The sequence below is a fragment of the Cydia splendana genome, chromosome 25 (assembly GCF_910591565.1).
Source record: "Cydia splendana chromosome 25, ilCydSple1.2, whole genome shotgun sequence".
NCBI classification, from domain to species: Eukaryota; Metazoa; Arthropoda; class Insecta; order Lepidoptera; family Tortricidae; genus Cydia; species Cydia splendana.
Window position 1 is genome coordinate 831629 of NC_085984.1, and position 15798 is coordinate 847426.

The 15798-nt window shown below is 34.8% G+C and overlaps 2 protein-coding genes across 2 annotated transcripts in view; one reads left to right on the forward strand and one right to left on the reverse strand.

The window, feature by feature from the left end:
- The window catches only part of LOC134802714 (talin-1), a 147918-nt gene extending 140024 nt beyond the window's left edge, over nucleotides 1–7894 (forward strand). The window contains exons 60-63 of the mRNA XM_063775359.1: nucleotides 437–1021; nucleotides 3109–3132; nucleotides 4363–4524; nucleotides 6947–7894. Coding sequence (XP_063631429.1) covers nucleotides 437–1021; nucleotides 3109–3132; nucleotides 4363–4524; nucleotides 6947–7892 — 1717 coding nt within the window. The 3' untranslated portion in view covers nucleotides 7893–7894. The remainder of the gene's footprint in view (nucleotides 1–436; nucleotides 1022–3108; nucleotides 3133–4362; nucleotides 4525–6946) is intronic.
- A 6817-nt stretch (nucleotides 7895–14711) lies between these two features.
- Nucleotides 14712–15798, reverse strand: part of LOC134802717 (uncharacterized) — an 83650-nt gene continuing 82563 nt past the window's right edge. Inside the window, exon 20 of the mRNA XM_063775362.1 lies at nucleotides 14712–14876. Coding sequence (XP_063631432.1) covers nucleotides 14757–14876 — 120 coding nt within the window. The 3' untranslated portion in view covers nucleotides 14712–14756. The remainder of the gene's footprint in view (nucleotides 14877–15798) is intronic.

Consider the following 15798-nt stretch of genomic DNA (forward strand, 5'->3'; position numbering starts at 1 on the left):
GCTCAAATATATCTGAACACGCACTTATGTCTTAAAAATAGAGGTGTGTTCATATATTAGTTAGTACAAGATGCACGGCGCAGAGACCTCGGGAGACGAGTTGCATACGTTAACGATAACAGATCAACAAATTAAGGGCTCATTTAGACGATGCGAGAACTCGCATGCGAGTTTCATTACATTGCGGGGGGTTTCATCGGTCGGTTGAATTGGACGTAACCAACAGTCCGCAATGAACTAAAATCGCATGCGAGTCCGCGCGCCGTCTAAATCAGCCCTAATTCGCTAATTCAATTCGATAAATTAGCAAATACGTGTAAGTCCTCGTATTTGCTAATTTATCGAATTGAAATCTTCTAGAATGCATGATGCATTTGATGGCATGGTGTAACTTTACGGACTAAAGCCAATATCACAATATCTTCACGTTTCCCAGGCCCCGCACGCCAAACAGCAGCTACATGAACACAACATACAGTCCCAACAGCACCTACTCTCCTCACAACAACATAAACCAACATATCTCCAACCTAGACCACTCCATACACGGCCCCGCTAGCCCTGGCTACCAAGGCTATCCAACCAGTCCAGGGTACCAAAATCATGATCAAAATATCCATCCTACCAGTCCTGGATATACCCAAACTCATGGTCAAAATATTCATCCTACCAGTCCTGGATATACCCAAACTCATGGTCAAAATATCCATCCTACCAGTCCTGGATATACCCAAACTCATGGTCAAAATATCCATCCTACCAGTCCTGGATATACCCAAACGCATGGTCAAAATATCCACCCCAGTCCAGGATATAATCAAAATATCCACTCAAGCACAGGCTACAACCAAAACACAAGCTACAACCAGCAAAACGTCTCTCACACGACACAATCGAGCAACGGATATAACACGCTGGAGAGGAAACACGACGAGAAACAGTACACGGTGCAGAGCCCGACGTTCTCGAGCTTCCGGCCGCAGGAGGAGCCCAAGCAGAACTACGAGGGGTTCACTACTCGGTGAGTGTGGAGGAAATGCTTAAACTGCTGGGTATCAAAATTAGGGGGGAAATGGAAATATTACTACCGCTTTTAATCGATTTTGAAAGGGTTCTCAATTCACTGTTAATAAATCAATAATCATAATTTCATAGAAGTTTGACGTTTAAAATAACACTTGCACTGCGTGGGCCATCAATATCGCTGCAGACCTTTCTTGGTCTAACTCTAGTAACTAACTACATTGTATTTTATGTCCATCGTATATTATTATTATTCAAATATGTACACAACCTTTGTTGCAAAATTCACTGGTGTGTATTTTTTGGAACCTTGTCATTTGGAATATGTATTTTAATGAACATTAAAGATATTGATTTAGAATTTATTATTGATGTTTTACACTATAAACAAGTAGTAATATTTTCATTTACCTCTAATATCATGCGAAAAACCCTTTCATTTGCCAAAGAAAATCGCAAGAACTAACATTTTTACAAATTTTAACTTTTTAATGCTTTTTTACACGCTACCATTGGACCACCAGAAGATAACGCCCTGTATATAACACCATAACATGAGGAACACTATAACAAGACTGCTCTCCGCTATGGAGGATACTTTGAAAATAATGTCCATAATAATGGACAAGTATGATTTTGTACTTTTTATAACATAACATATGTGCCATAACGGTCGTTTTTGTATGCATACTGAGCTGCATTTATGACTAAAATATTTGAAATGCATTGAGTGATAATTTTAAAGTAACCACTTTGTTAAGAATAATTTTAGAAGTGCCTTTACAAAACAATTATTACGTGTGCCTAAAGACATTGGAATAGCTTAAGAGTTTTTGATAAGATTTTCCAAATTTTATATTACACAAATATAATTTAGGGGAAAGGTTCATTTTTAGACTACCCTCAAATTCTTAGTTAATTTTTGAGGGTATTTTTAGAAATAAACCACAAATTTATTACACTACTTTTTCTCTTGCTTTTAAATCATATTTTGAAAGAAGAGATTAAGTTATTGTTAAGAATACACTACACTTTTCTAAAATATTTGAAAAACACTGACACCTTTTTTACATTAAATCATTCTATCTATTCGATCGCTATTTGTCAGAATGTCATATTAAAGTATTGTGCTCATTCCTAATAACTATATTGCCTTCATAAAGTTTACTTTGTCATATTTAACAAATCACAATTTCATTTTCTAACCTAACCTAATTAGAATCTAACCTATCATGCACAATACTTGAAATGCTTTAGACTTATTTAATTACACAAACGGGTCTACCGCGATATAATTTCATTGTTTTTACCTTTAATTCCGACGTTCCAGTCGAAACGTCGAAACGTCGGAATTAAAGGTAAAAACAATGAAATTATATCGCAGTAGACCCGTTTGTGTAATTACATATGTGTACAAAACGCGAGAGTTTAAAGTGTTTTTATGCTTTAGACTGCTGTTTTAAGAAAATGTGTCTAACATAAATGTTTCACGTAAAAAAAGTGTGGTTTATTCATTGTGTCTAATTAAAAGTATTTTAAGTTACTTTTAAGAATATATACTCTTGTCATTAGCATGGCTTAGCGCTTGCTCTATACTTTCTTGGGCAAAAACTGAATAATTTATCTGTCCTTTAGAATGGACAGCGTCAAGTTATGTTGTCCATTCTTTAGCACAAATGAAAATTCGCCAACCTTTTATTATGAAAATTATTGTTTTACTGGTTTTCTACATATTTTTACAGTCCGTGATTTTTTTTTAATTTGAGTTGTGAAAAAAGTAAGCGATTACATCACGGTAAGACTCAAAGCAATTATGCAATTGCAAGCAATGGAATTATAAATACATGGTTACTTTTTGTGTTCAGAGAGGTAAATTAAGTTGTAAACTATAATTGTTTTAAAGTCGCTTACTTTTTGATCCCACTTCTGAAGTTTGAACAAAATGTTATGTAGGAAACTAGTAACATTCTTTCCTCTTGTTCGACCATTGACCACCGCAGACCGGTGCTTGCTTCATGTCTAGATCTAGATCTTCTTATAATCTGTGTTATATCTATATCTAGCCGTATCCCGTTTAATTTACAGAAGCAGAAATGACAGAACGATGCCGTAAGTTTTTGTAAAGCTTAGGCACACGATGCGTGTTGTCAACGTTTGTATGAAGTGACTGTCATTTTGTACAAATGTATGAGAACACGGATTGTGGTGCGCAATGGCAATATCGTGTGGTCGGCGTCAGATACTTCTAATCTTTTTGATCTACTATAATTTCTCCCCTATGAAATATTTTACTTGTACATACAGTTATCCCTTTCATAGTGTTCAATCCTTGGTGAAATGCAAGTTTCTTCATTAAAAAATCCATATCCTAATAGTACCTCTTTTTCTCGTCTTCAAGAAAATAAAAGCAATTTAATGATTCGGAAACAGAGTTGTTATTTTAAAGTAAGGTTTAATGTACCTTACATGTTTTTACCCGCTTTTCGCCCTAGCCTTTCCTCTCTGACGCCGACTTTTGATCGCTTATCCCGCGTTTTGCAAATGGCATATTTTGTGACAATCCACAGAACAAGATACCTTACAGAAACTTATAACTAGATGTGTAGTTTATTTTATATTTAAATTAACATAAATAAACTAACTATACAATAATTAACTACAACGGGAATAGAATTTCAAAATCTAGAACTGAAATATATATTTAACTGACAAATCTATAAAATTTATTAAATACTAATGTTTTTGGTAATACCTAATACTCGTAGTAATATAGTAAGGTGTTCTGTTCTGTGGATTCGACACGCGCTTCGAACCATCGTTCTGTACATATTCCATGTTTTACAGTCTTGTTCCAGCTTTGACAGTTAACCAACTGTAATAATGATGTGTTGACTTGTAGATTTAGTGTGGGTTGTTTCAAACGATTTGCATTTGTGACAAAAAATATTCAACTGAGCCTATTATGCCATCAAAAAGTGATAGTTCTTTATTAAATTTTGATCTAATTTCCGAGGAAAAAATTGTTCTTAGGAATTTCTTAAAGATTTGGGAAATAGGTATCATAGCAGTAATTAATTAGTTTTATCACACCCAAAAATTATAACATGTGTGAAATGATTTGTCAAACAATACTTGATAATCTAGGTAATGAAAATTCCTGTATAATTCAGCTATCCAACCAAACCACGAAATAGCCAGGAATTATTTCTATTTTCTTGTCTTTTTATGGCTATATGAAAAAAAGGATCAAATAAAATAGATCAAAATTAGTTTGAAACAACCCACCCCTCAAACTGACCCTAACAACTAATTTTCTAAACCTGCATGGGGTACTAATAGGAGCATGGACGAAACGATAACCGTGCGATCGCTGCAACTGCCCCAAGTCCGGACGGCCGTGCTCGTGGGCCCGGACCCGGACGGCCACAGGAGGGAGGGAGACAGGATATATTACAAGAGGGAGAAGCCGCCGCCGCCGCCGCGCCGCGCCTCGTTGTTAAAGTATGCGGAATAATGGGTTGGTTGAATCATTTTCGGCACCGGGGAGAGCCATTAGCACCATCATCTACCTATTTCACTGCGCTGACAATCGAGAGCGTTTTCACATTGTCCGATCCGATGTCGGATGACCTTGAAAACAGCTGCTAGAAAACGCCCTATGGCATCTAGGTCTTTTATTTTGCATTAACACTTTCTTTTGAACAACAAACAATAATTAAATACATTAATAAATAAAAATAAAATAGCCTTTATTTACAGATCTCATATCTTACTTATCTCTCTATTATCTCCCATCTTTTGTATTCTTTGTCTGCTTGCCCTTCGGCAAAGGCCTCCTCCAACCTTCTCCACTCTCCGATCTATTGCCACTCTACTCCAGGTACGGCCAGCTACCTGCGCGATGTCATCGTCCCATCTCATTAGAGGTTTCTTCGCCTTTCTTTTCTTTTTATTATATACATTACTTATTAGTTATTCTGTTTTACGTGTGTGCAAATTAACAAAATAAAATGGAATGTTGAAAAATATATAAAAGGCACTTTTTTACTCTTTGTAGTCGCATCGGACATCTGATATCGGATCGGACAATGTGAAAACACCCTGACATTGACATTTTTCTGTCTATTTCCGGACCGATAAGTAACAGCTACAGTAACTAGCAGCAATAACTTGTCGGACCAGCAATCTATGTACGGCGAATTGTCAGTCAGATGACAATTGTCACCGTTCTGAAACAGGGCCCTGTCGGTTGTGGATCCAAAAGTGTTATGACAATTATGACTTTAATTTACTGGCATATTTAAGTTTTTAGGTGTAAAAGAAATAGTTCTGCTAAATTTACTTTCTAAAGTACATAGCTGGGCATTAACTCGTTAATCCGTTAATCGTTAATTAACGAAGTTAAGTTTTCGAGTAACGGATTAACTTTTAAGTTAACTTTAAAAACCTGTAACGGACTTGTTAACTTCCGTTAACTTTTCTTAAGTCCGTTAATCGTTAATACCTAAGTACCTACTCACACCAAGGCCGCGCGCTGCCTCAAATATAACACTAGTATACCTTCGAATGCTGCTGTGAAACGCCTGTTTTCGGCGGGAAAAGATATTTTTTCTCCAAAACGGGCGTCGCTATCAGACGACAATTTTAATATCTCATGTTCATGAAGGGAAACATGCACCTTATGGCATATGCTAGCAAATGATATTTTTACTGGCTATGCTATTATTAATTAGTAATGATTACCATGTTAATTTGTAGATTAGTAATAAAAATCAAAATTTATGATTATTTCTTCTAGTTTTATTTCTTATTGCGTATATTTACGATTTCGAGTTAACGATTAACTTTAACTTCCGTTAAAACTTTTGAAAAGTAACGTTTTAACGTTTAACGAAGTTAACTTTTTATTTAACGGATTAACGATTAACGAAGTTAACTTTTTGATTAACGGTGCCCAGCTCTGCTAAAGTATATAAATGCAACGCTGTTTTGTTTTTTAACGTTATAAATTTTGTGTGGATTGAGCGTATCGGCAAGTTCGTAGCATCTAAAGAGTTATGTACATTGCTATCTTTTAAAACATACACGTATGTTATTTCGTGCGTTCCGTAAAAATGACAATGAAAAATAAACTATAGATGGTCAAGCAAATCTTGTCACTAGAAAAAGGCGCGATATTCAAATTTTCTATGAGACGATATTCCTTCGCGCCTACATTTTTCAAATTTGCCGCCTTTTCTACTGACAAGATCTCTTTGACCAACTGTAGTTGTTATCATCATTTTATTGATAATTGGAGGCAAAGTAACTTACAAAACGTTATATACTCGACTGAAAGTGCGTCATTTATTTAATTTTGGGATTTGCTTTCATAGCAAATAGCGAATCAGGAAACAGGTAGGTACTGACTACTGACTCCTTTATAGGGACCGTGCGCGTTGGAGGGTCTGCCATCTAGTGACCTGAATCGGAAACATATGAGCACAAAGCACATTGCCAAAGCAAGTTCTCGTCGGTACGTTTCTTTGTGCATAGTAGGTTCTGCCATCTTGTGGGCTACATCGGAAGCATAAACGACACATTTACGCCTCGCGCCAAAAATCTGACGGCTCCTATGCTGCCCCCTATGGTATATGCATGGTGCCTATACACAGTCACTTCAAAAGTCATAATTTCCATAATACTTTTGTACACCTATCTAGCCGTCGTCTGCACCGAAACATAGGCCGTAAAAAAGAATTGCTAAAGTCGACATCGACCAAACACCATTCCACAGGCGGCGTCTCGCTCACACTCACACAGTGTGCGACAGAGACATCGCACATCGCTTTTAACTGTAACTAAAGCCTGCATGCATGGTGACAGCTTCCCTTCCGGTGACGGGTAACATCCGGTCGTCCACTAATAATGGAAAACGTTACAGTTACGAAACGAGACTCTACGATACTCCGCGCAGCGAATACTCCAAGACAGAAGAACAGAGACAATACGAATCCAACATCTTTAAGAAAGAATTCGGATACGACGCACCAAAACTGAGTCCTCTAAGCCCTAAATTCAACGCCAGAGACCTCAAGTTCGATGATAAAGAACATATTTATTCGACGCTTAAAAAACCCGCGAATTTCGATGGCGTCGGACAAAGCTTTTCCGAACATCAGAAGTCCACCGAAGCTATCCCGGGCGGCACTAAACAGACAGAATTCACTGTTAAAAGCGAATCTTATCAGAGCTATCCCAAAACAGAATTCATAAAAACAGAAACTACAAAGTCACCGTTTGTAACCTCAACGCCGTCTAAGTTTGAAAAGTCGGATTATCACCAAGAATTTAAACAAACTTCCACAGATCTTGTAAAAGCTGCCACACCAGACTACGAAAGAATATCTTCGCCTTACGGGAAAGAGGTCCATAGCTACGGAGGTCCGAATTACACGGAGGAAACTATGACTGAAGTTAAAGATATACCTAACGGAACTCAAAAGGTCACTACCACTAAAATATACAGCTCTTCACCAGTAAACTTAACTACCACAAACACTAAATATGAGCCAGTCAAATTGGAAGGGATCGACGAATTATCTAAGTCTTTTGATAACGATAGCCGTTACAGCACTTTGGACTCTAGATTCAACACATTAGAGTCCAAATTAAGCTCGGACACGAGTCGCTCGTTCATGAGGCCTTCTGACTTCAAAACAGAGGGCCATTCGGTGAAAAAGGACCTCTCGAAAGAGATAGACAACTTGGACAAGAAGTTCTCAAAGTCGACGATAAGTTCGCAGACCATTGAGAGAAAGAGTGTCATGACAAGTTCACACAAGTCGGAAACAAGTTCCACTGTTACGAAGAAGTTTGGAAACATTTAAAGGTTCGTTATACAACTTGAGTGCCCTTAGACTATAGCGGTGTATCGTCATCGGAAAATTTTGTAAATAGCGATATTTCCACATGGAAAATTTTCGTAAACTTGTATTTTTGTATTGGAATTGGAATTCTCCTTTTCGAAATAAAAGTTTCCTGTGAAATTTCAGAGATTTTTTCCAACTATTTTGAAACTGTCCATAACACCAACATTTGTTAACTGATATACCGGGTGTGGCCTGTAACATGAGCAAATAATTAAAACATAGATTGTACTCCTCAAACGGTGACACTTTTGTTCAACAACTTTTTAAAATAATGAAGTATTTAGACTCTATATTTTTCATACAAAATAAATATTATCTTCAATGGACGCCATCGCCACGCCATATCATTGTGATTGACGTTGCTTGTCACGCCTTAAACATAACAAAATTCGCAATACATTGCGTCTTAGAATAAACTTTAAAGTGTATTAAAAATCAAACCACAAGTTATTTTTAAAAGTCGCTGAACAAATGTTGGTCAGTATGACGAGTACAGCCTACAGTTTAATTTTTTGCTCATGTTACAGGCCACACCCGGTATAGTAAACCTCATTGCAATAGGTAGTAGACTGGACCTATTATTTACAATTATTGTCTAAATTCAAGTATAACTTTATAGACCAGGGGCACTTATTAAGTTTTTGAGCTATACAGGCTTGCTAGTACAGCTGGTTTTATTGTTTTTAAAAATAAATATAATTTTTATTAGCCAGATGATATTTTATAAGCATAAGTTTCCTTCTTCAAAGTTGGTTTTCTACATGTATTATAACGCATTTGATATTTAGTTACTTAAAGAAAAGCTAAAATATCCATTTTAGAAACAATCCGCTGGTAAACTAAAAAGTTACGTATGGCGGCCATTTTTTCAAGTGAATATTAATATTCTGTGGCTATTTTCTTACTTGTATATATTCAATATTTGATTGTATCAATAGAATCCGCTTAAAGGCTTAATGTAGATGTTGTGTTCGTCAACCGACTTCGAAAGGAGTGGTAATGTGTGTAGCTTTCGGTAGTCATACTAGATGTACGATTGTATGGCTCCATACAATCTTACTGTATTGTATGGCGTCATACAATTTCACTGAGCTTCAGTAGCGCGTGAATTAACCAAAACTAGTCCTTATTATTAAGGTGATAGAGTTCACGCGTATGTTATATGGCATTTGTGTGTGCATTATAATGAAATTGATTCTTATGAAATATGTGAATGCACGTTGAAATTTAAATATATATTTAAAAATATAAATTATATGTCTCGAAAGATTTTATGTTTAGATTTAAAACTGCCTTAATGTCTCGATATTTGAACGTGTCACGATTAAGTTATTTTTAGTTCCTAACAGTAAAAAAAATGCAAAAATGTACTTATGTAAAACACCTTTTAGACTGAAGGAACTAGAAATGACTTGACGATTAAGTTGAGGTTACTACAGGAAATGGTAGTTTAAAAAAAACGTAACAATAATTGTTACATATTATTTTCGTGTATGTAGCCTTGACTGGGAGAGTATTTGCTGTAAAAAAAGTGAAGGTCTCTTTTTTCGACTGTTTAAAGAGATGAAAATTATAAATACATACATATGTACCTATATATTGTCAAAAAAAGTCCCTTTTGTATGAATTTTTGCAGCTAGTACTCTCTGTTCGGTGCTAGACACGGTTTACTTTAAAACCTAGTGCCTAAACTTGGCCTTAGAAAGAATATACAAAGATTATTGTTTCAATTTGAAAATTCTATAAACGTTGATGTTTTTGGTCAAAATTATTCAGACTGGGAGCGGATATAAAATTAACTAAAATTTAATAAAAATTAAACTGGGTTTGGAGTAAATGTCCAATAATGAATAACACTAACTATGAAATAAATTAATAAACTAAATAGGCATACAACTAAATAATGATATAAATACATAACATGATTTTTCCTGTGTGTGAACCTCTAAAAATAATAAAAATATTGTGCCTCGTCTTTTAAAAATTAATGCTACAGAGTGTGAAAAAACAACAACTTGTTACTACAGAAGAAGTTGCATAAATAAATGAAATAATAATACGTGATAATGTTACTTGTACGATTGCCTTAAATTTTTAATAATATTTTAATAAATAAGATTTAACCGAAGCTCCTAGTCGACACACGAAGTGCTAACCCTTTGGGTACCTTATACTTATGCCTTAAAATAATATATTATGAAATTTATAAAAAATATAAACCAAGGCAGCAGATGAAAAGGGGCGTGGTGATAAAAAAAATGTTTTTCAATTTTCAATAAACGCAAAAATTGTTTTAAAACATGATACTAAAATAAAATGAAATTAAAATATATTGAATAATAAAGTTTAAATTGTGTGAGTGGAAAAACATAATAAATTCCTTTTCAATTAAAATAATTACTGTGCATACAAAAGTCAGAGGTAGCTTTATAAACTTTACTTATATTAACATATATAAATATGTATATTTTTAGGTTAAATTTAGATTATTGTATTTCTTGCCATGTATATCTATTATTACGCGTATGCCCCGAAATATAAAAAAGGTGATAAATAAGTAAAATATTGAGATAAAATATTAAAATATAAATAAACGCCCCCACGCCCCTAGTCTTGGAGCCAAAACCAAATGTGCCATTAAAACATTAATTTACAACCGTGCCTTTAAACAAATAAATAAAACCTTCTAATGTCTTTAAATTTATTCCAAATTGAATTTTATTACAACGCGTAACGTCAAATGTAACTAGGTACTTTTGATATGATGTTATGTAATGTTATGTTATATCAAATTTACCCACAAACGTGCCATGAACAGCCATTTTTGTACATAATTTATGTATAATATGTGATGTGTAGGGTGCAATTTAAGTAACAAATAACATGTAAGGCATAGCTCAGTCGTCCATACTATATGTATGAGCGGTTGAGCGGACATAGCTTGTATTAAACTACATTAAGCACTAATTATTGTAACAGTTAGGTACCTAATAGTCTCAGATATTTTTGATTTATTCATTAGTGCATCTGGATATTAATTATGGGTCATATTTCTTAAATATATTTATAGATGTCGTAAAATAGTTTTTAATAAGCATTTATATGGTAGAGTCTCATTAAAAACTAAAGCTTATTATAGATCGCGCGTATATCTGAGATTATGTCTAATGCTTATAACATATTTATTTCAATGTAAACAAATTATGATATATGATTTATTTTTTATAGAAAAGTAATGGCGACGTCGACCGTGGTCTGAAGAACATGCTGTAAAAAATATGTATAATTGTGCCTTAATTTCGCTTGAAAATGTATTCCAGCACGCTTAAATATATAATACATAATTCCAATATATATATTATTTGATGACAGCTTTAGTGTTTGAATTCGGTAATTATATTATTAAGCGTGTGATAATTAATATTTTTGTATATTAATATTATATTATATTAATATAAGGAGCCCGCGCAAGCGACACGTCCACTGGAGGTAATATAACACCAATCAAATAGATTTATGTCTATATTAACTTTACATATATTTCATATAATATAATTATGATTAACTATACTCAGTAAAATAAATATAAGTTATAGTGTCAAATATAAGACGCTATTATATATCTGTGAAATACAAAAGAGGCACAACGCATTGATATTGTTACAAATATATTTTTGTTTTGTGGCATTTTTGTATTTTCTTGTAAATTTTAGCGCTTAGATATATGACTCCGACTGCACATTTGTCGAGGCAACAAACATATAACAAAACGTGAGTTTTGCAGCCAAGTTTGTAATAATTATGACGTTTCAGCAACGTCAGGCTAATCTGGTGTCTTATTATTATTAATATAAATATAGTTATGACTATGTAATCTTGAAATCTAATATAATTATATACTGTGTAGGTAGTACTTGCGTGCGAACTGTATGCCTGATATTATGAATTCTACAGATTAATTTCAAACGAGTTACAAATACTCAGGCTGTTATTTTTACTTGTATGTAATATAAATATGTACATTGGATGCAAAATAAAGATCTCTATCTCTATCTCTCTACAAACAAATGAATGAATAAAATATTGTAAAAGTACAAGAGTGAAAATCTCATCTTATAAATAATAATGGTAGCGCGTTTTAAAATAAACTAAGCTATTTGCTCCGATATTGTATCTCGTGGAAAATTACTCTGTATAAAAATGATATGTATTGTTATTTTATTTCTTATGAATATGATTGAAGTCTCGAACGCATACAGTTTTCACGCGAATAATTTTTTGATACTTCTTTATTATAATATATTATACAGTGTAACCTCTATAGGGAATACCAAATAAAATCACTAATTATCATTGTTTTTGTTTAAATCGCTTTCGATTTATAAGTTTTATTGTTTGTCGTCGGTAGCGCCCTCTGTGGGGTTTATTTGTAACTTACATTACAGTATGGGTGTAATAAATAACTAATTGTATTATTTGTTTTATTTCCATATTTTCCCAAAAATCACTCCCAATGCTAGGAACTTATTCGTTAACCCTTTCCCAGGCCGCACCAATCTACAAGGTTTCCCAAAAAATCCAAATATATTCCAATTTATCCAGCTTTGATGATTCGTTTGAAGGCAAGTTACATTTCCCGAAAGTGCAATCTAATTTGAACCTTAAATCGGAATGCTAAAGTTGAAATTCTTTTGGCGCGTAAGTATATGGTCGATATATCGTAATATGCCTGGAAAATGGTAAAAGTCCGTCAGGGTATAGGACATGGCAAAGGAAATCAACATACAATCAAACATTCATACCTACACACACACACACACACACACATACCTGCTCATAAAATCTACTAAATTCAAGGCGAAGGTGCATACGGCTATTTTCGAAAATGAATTCTAAAATGATACCTCCCAATACACCTTATATTCAATCGCTTCGTTGTCTTGTTGATCGGCTATTATCCTTTGAAGGCACTTTGAAAATCGGTTGGATTCGTTGTCTTGTTGATCGGCTAAAGGAGTGTCAGTGATAGTGTAAAAAAATTAAACAAAAAATAAGTTTTTATTTAAATGTAATTAAATATGATAAATACATATAACTTCTTATAACTATTTTTCTGTATAAATAAAAACTGATTTTACATTATAAATGCAACCTTAAGTTTACAATGACTATGTTAATTCGATAAAAAATATGTACAATGCTCAAAAATCACTGTTTTTCACAAATAAAATAAAAACTACATAACTGGTTAAAAAATCAAAAACAAACTTCTTAAATCTATTTTTATTCAGTCTAAAGATTTCGTTGAAAGTAACAAAAAAAACTATTGTGTCGATGGCCCGAAAAAGGAAATATTTAAAATATCTTGACTTATATGTTAATTATTAAATTAAATATGTACAATCTTAGTATTTTCTAAACGATTCTTATTCGACTAAGTACTCGTATTTTGAGAAGACTCAATACATTAAATATATTATAAAAATATACGCATCGCGAAAGACAAATTAAACTTCGATTTATAGACGGCCTTTTTGTTCATTTCGTTGTAAAAAATGCACCAAATACCTATATGACTTTTACGTGATATTGGCTATAGTCTGTATCTTTAGGTATTTAAATATAAGTAAACAAAACTTACCCTCAAATGGCTCCTTAAGCCAGTTGAGGGTAGATGAAAACATTACATGATCAAATAATGTTGGTTAAAGTCAGGGACTAATCCAGGCGCTTTTGTATTTGGTCGGTTAACCAATAAATGTTATAACTACCCGAAAATTTACAAATTGTTTGTTTACTTTTATTTAAATACCTAAAGATACAGAGTATAATTACAGTCTGGAGGCGATCACATTGCCTTTTTAGTTTCCAAGTACCGTAAACTTGCACTACATTGTTCACTATGCGTAACTTTTCCGAGCTTAATAATTAGTGATTATACCAAACAGCTAATTGAATTTTAAGTAATAATGGTCATCATTCTGTCATTATTTGAAATTAGATGCCTATATCCAATATTGTTACTCAAACCAGGTAAACCTAGACATAGATAGAATACTCTTTATTGGCACACCTCGGTCAAAAGATACAAAAGGAAAGAACAATTGATTAAATGTAGAGGCAGACAACAGGCGGTCTTATCGCTAAAGAGCGATCTCTTCCAGACAACCTAGACATAGACATAGTAAGCAATGTTGAGCAAGTTTACTCATTATTCGCTGATCACTAGTTATAAACACTTCCGGTGTATAGTCTTAGGGACTCTAGTCGCCCGCGAAGTAAAAGTTCGGGTTCGGGTGTATCCGATTTGTCCAAGCCCGACGTAACCGCTGCCATAAAAGCGGGGACATGTGGGAATGATTAAATGAAAGCACCTATTCCCATCCGTGGTCGGTGAGGACAAATGGGAATACACCAAACCTTGAGGCAGAAATACTCATAGCTCGTTGTACTTTTTGGTCTTATTAACTTTTTCGCCGCCACGTCAATGAAGTAACAGTGTCATCAACGTCAAGCCACATATTATAACAACCCGTATAAAATATCAAGTCGTGGCGTGTGGCGCAAGAAATGTACTGACTTTATATCAAGTCAATGGCGGCGAAAAGGTTAAAAAATCACCAAAACATCTTTAAGGATGACTCACGCTAGACCGGGCTGGCGGCGTTTCGATTTTTATGGAAAGCACCACGTGATCACCGAGCAGACGTAGAAATGACATGTCGGACGCCTCGGCCCGGTCCGCGTGAGTCATCCTTTACGAGTTCAAACGCCCGAGTAGAAGTGTGTAAGGGCACAAGATGGCCAACGACACTACAAGTACTAGGCGCGGTAGAAGGGCGGGCCGCGGCTCACTGTGTATGTGGATAAGGGGATGCCCTTGGTTCCGTAGATGGGTTCCGCATTCTCGTATTCCACGTCGTAGTAGATGCCCGTTTGATTCTGGGGGAGATTGTTTATGTTAATGTAAGTTTTGCCCAGGGCCGTCTTAAACTACGCTGGGGCCCTTGGGCACAAAATAATTTGGGGCCTTTTGGAAAATAAAGAAAGCGAATTAAACTAACATTTTTCTACTATGATCTTCTATTTATTATGAGTAATCAAATTTACTATTACTGTTTGTCCTTCGAGGCCCCCTGAAGATGGGGGCCCTGGGCACGGGCCCCGTGTGCCCTTATGGTATAAAAGACGGTACTGGTTTTACCTTAGGGCCACTTGCACCATTCCACTAACCCGGGGTTAACCGGTTAAACCTGGAGTTACCATGTTTACCAGTACTATTTGACACTGAGTTAACGATTTAACCGCTTAACCCCGGGTTAGTGGGATGGTGCAAGTGGGCCTTAGAGAACTAACTTGTCTTTGGTATTTCGTTCGATAGAATCATTTAAAACGCTCTATTGATAAAGGTAAAAAGAGCTCTAAACGTCATGCACAGGTAGATAAAAATGTGAAGATTTGGATAGGACATTTTGATTTGCCAGGATTGATGCTTAGTAAGAAAAACTTAAAAAAGAGAAGTTCTGAGACATTATCATAATTATAAATGTAAGTGAAAACATCGAAGGAATTTAGCTTCTTCAAAAACAATAGCTTCAGTTAGAAATATTAAGAAGAGTTCTATACGACTGCGTTTCGACCGAGAGATGTGCGAGTCACTTCATTTGTTTTCCTCGCTCAGTGTGCAAGTGATTCTATTGGTTCTAAACACAACCCTCGCTACGCATTCTCGCACATCTCTCGTGGAAACGCAGCTTTTCGTGAATTCCCACCTCGGTCTCGTAAGGTGGGAACAGATGGGAATGCACAAACTAAATCTTATTTTATTTGCCCTAATTTTTCGAAGCGATCTGTCAAATTTGTA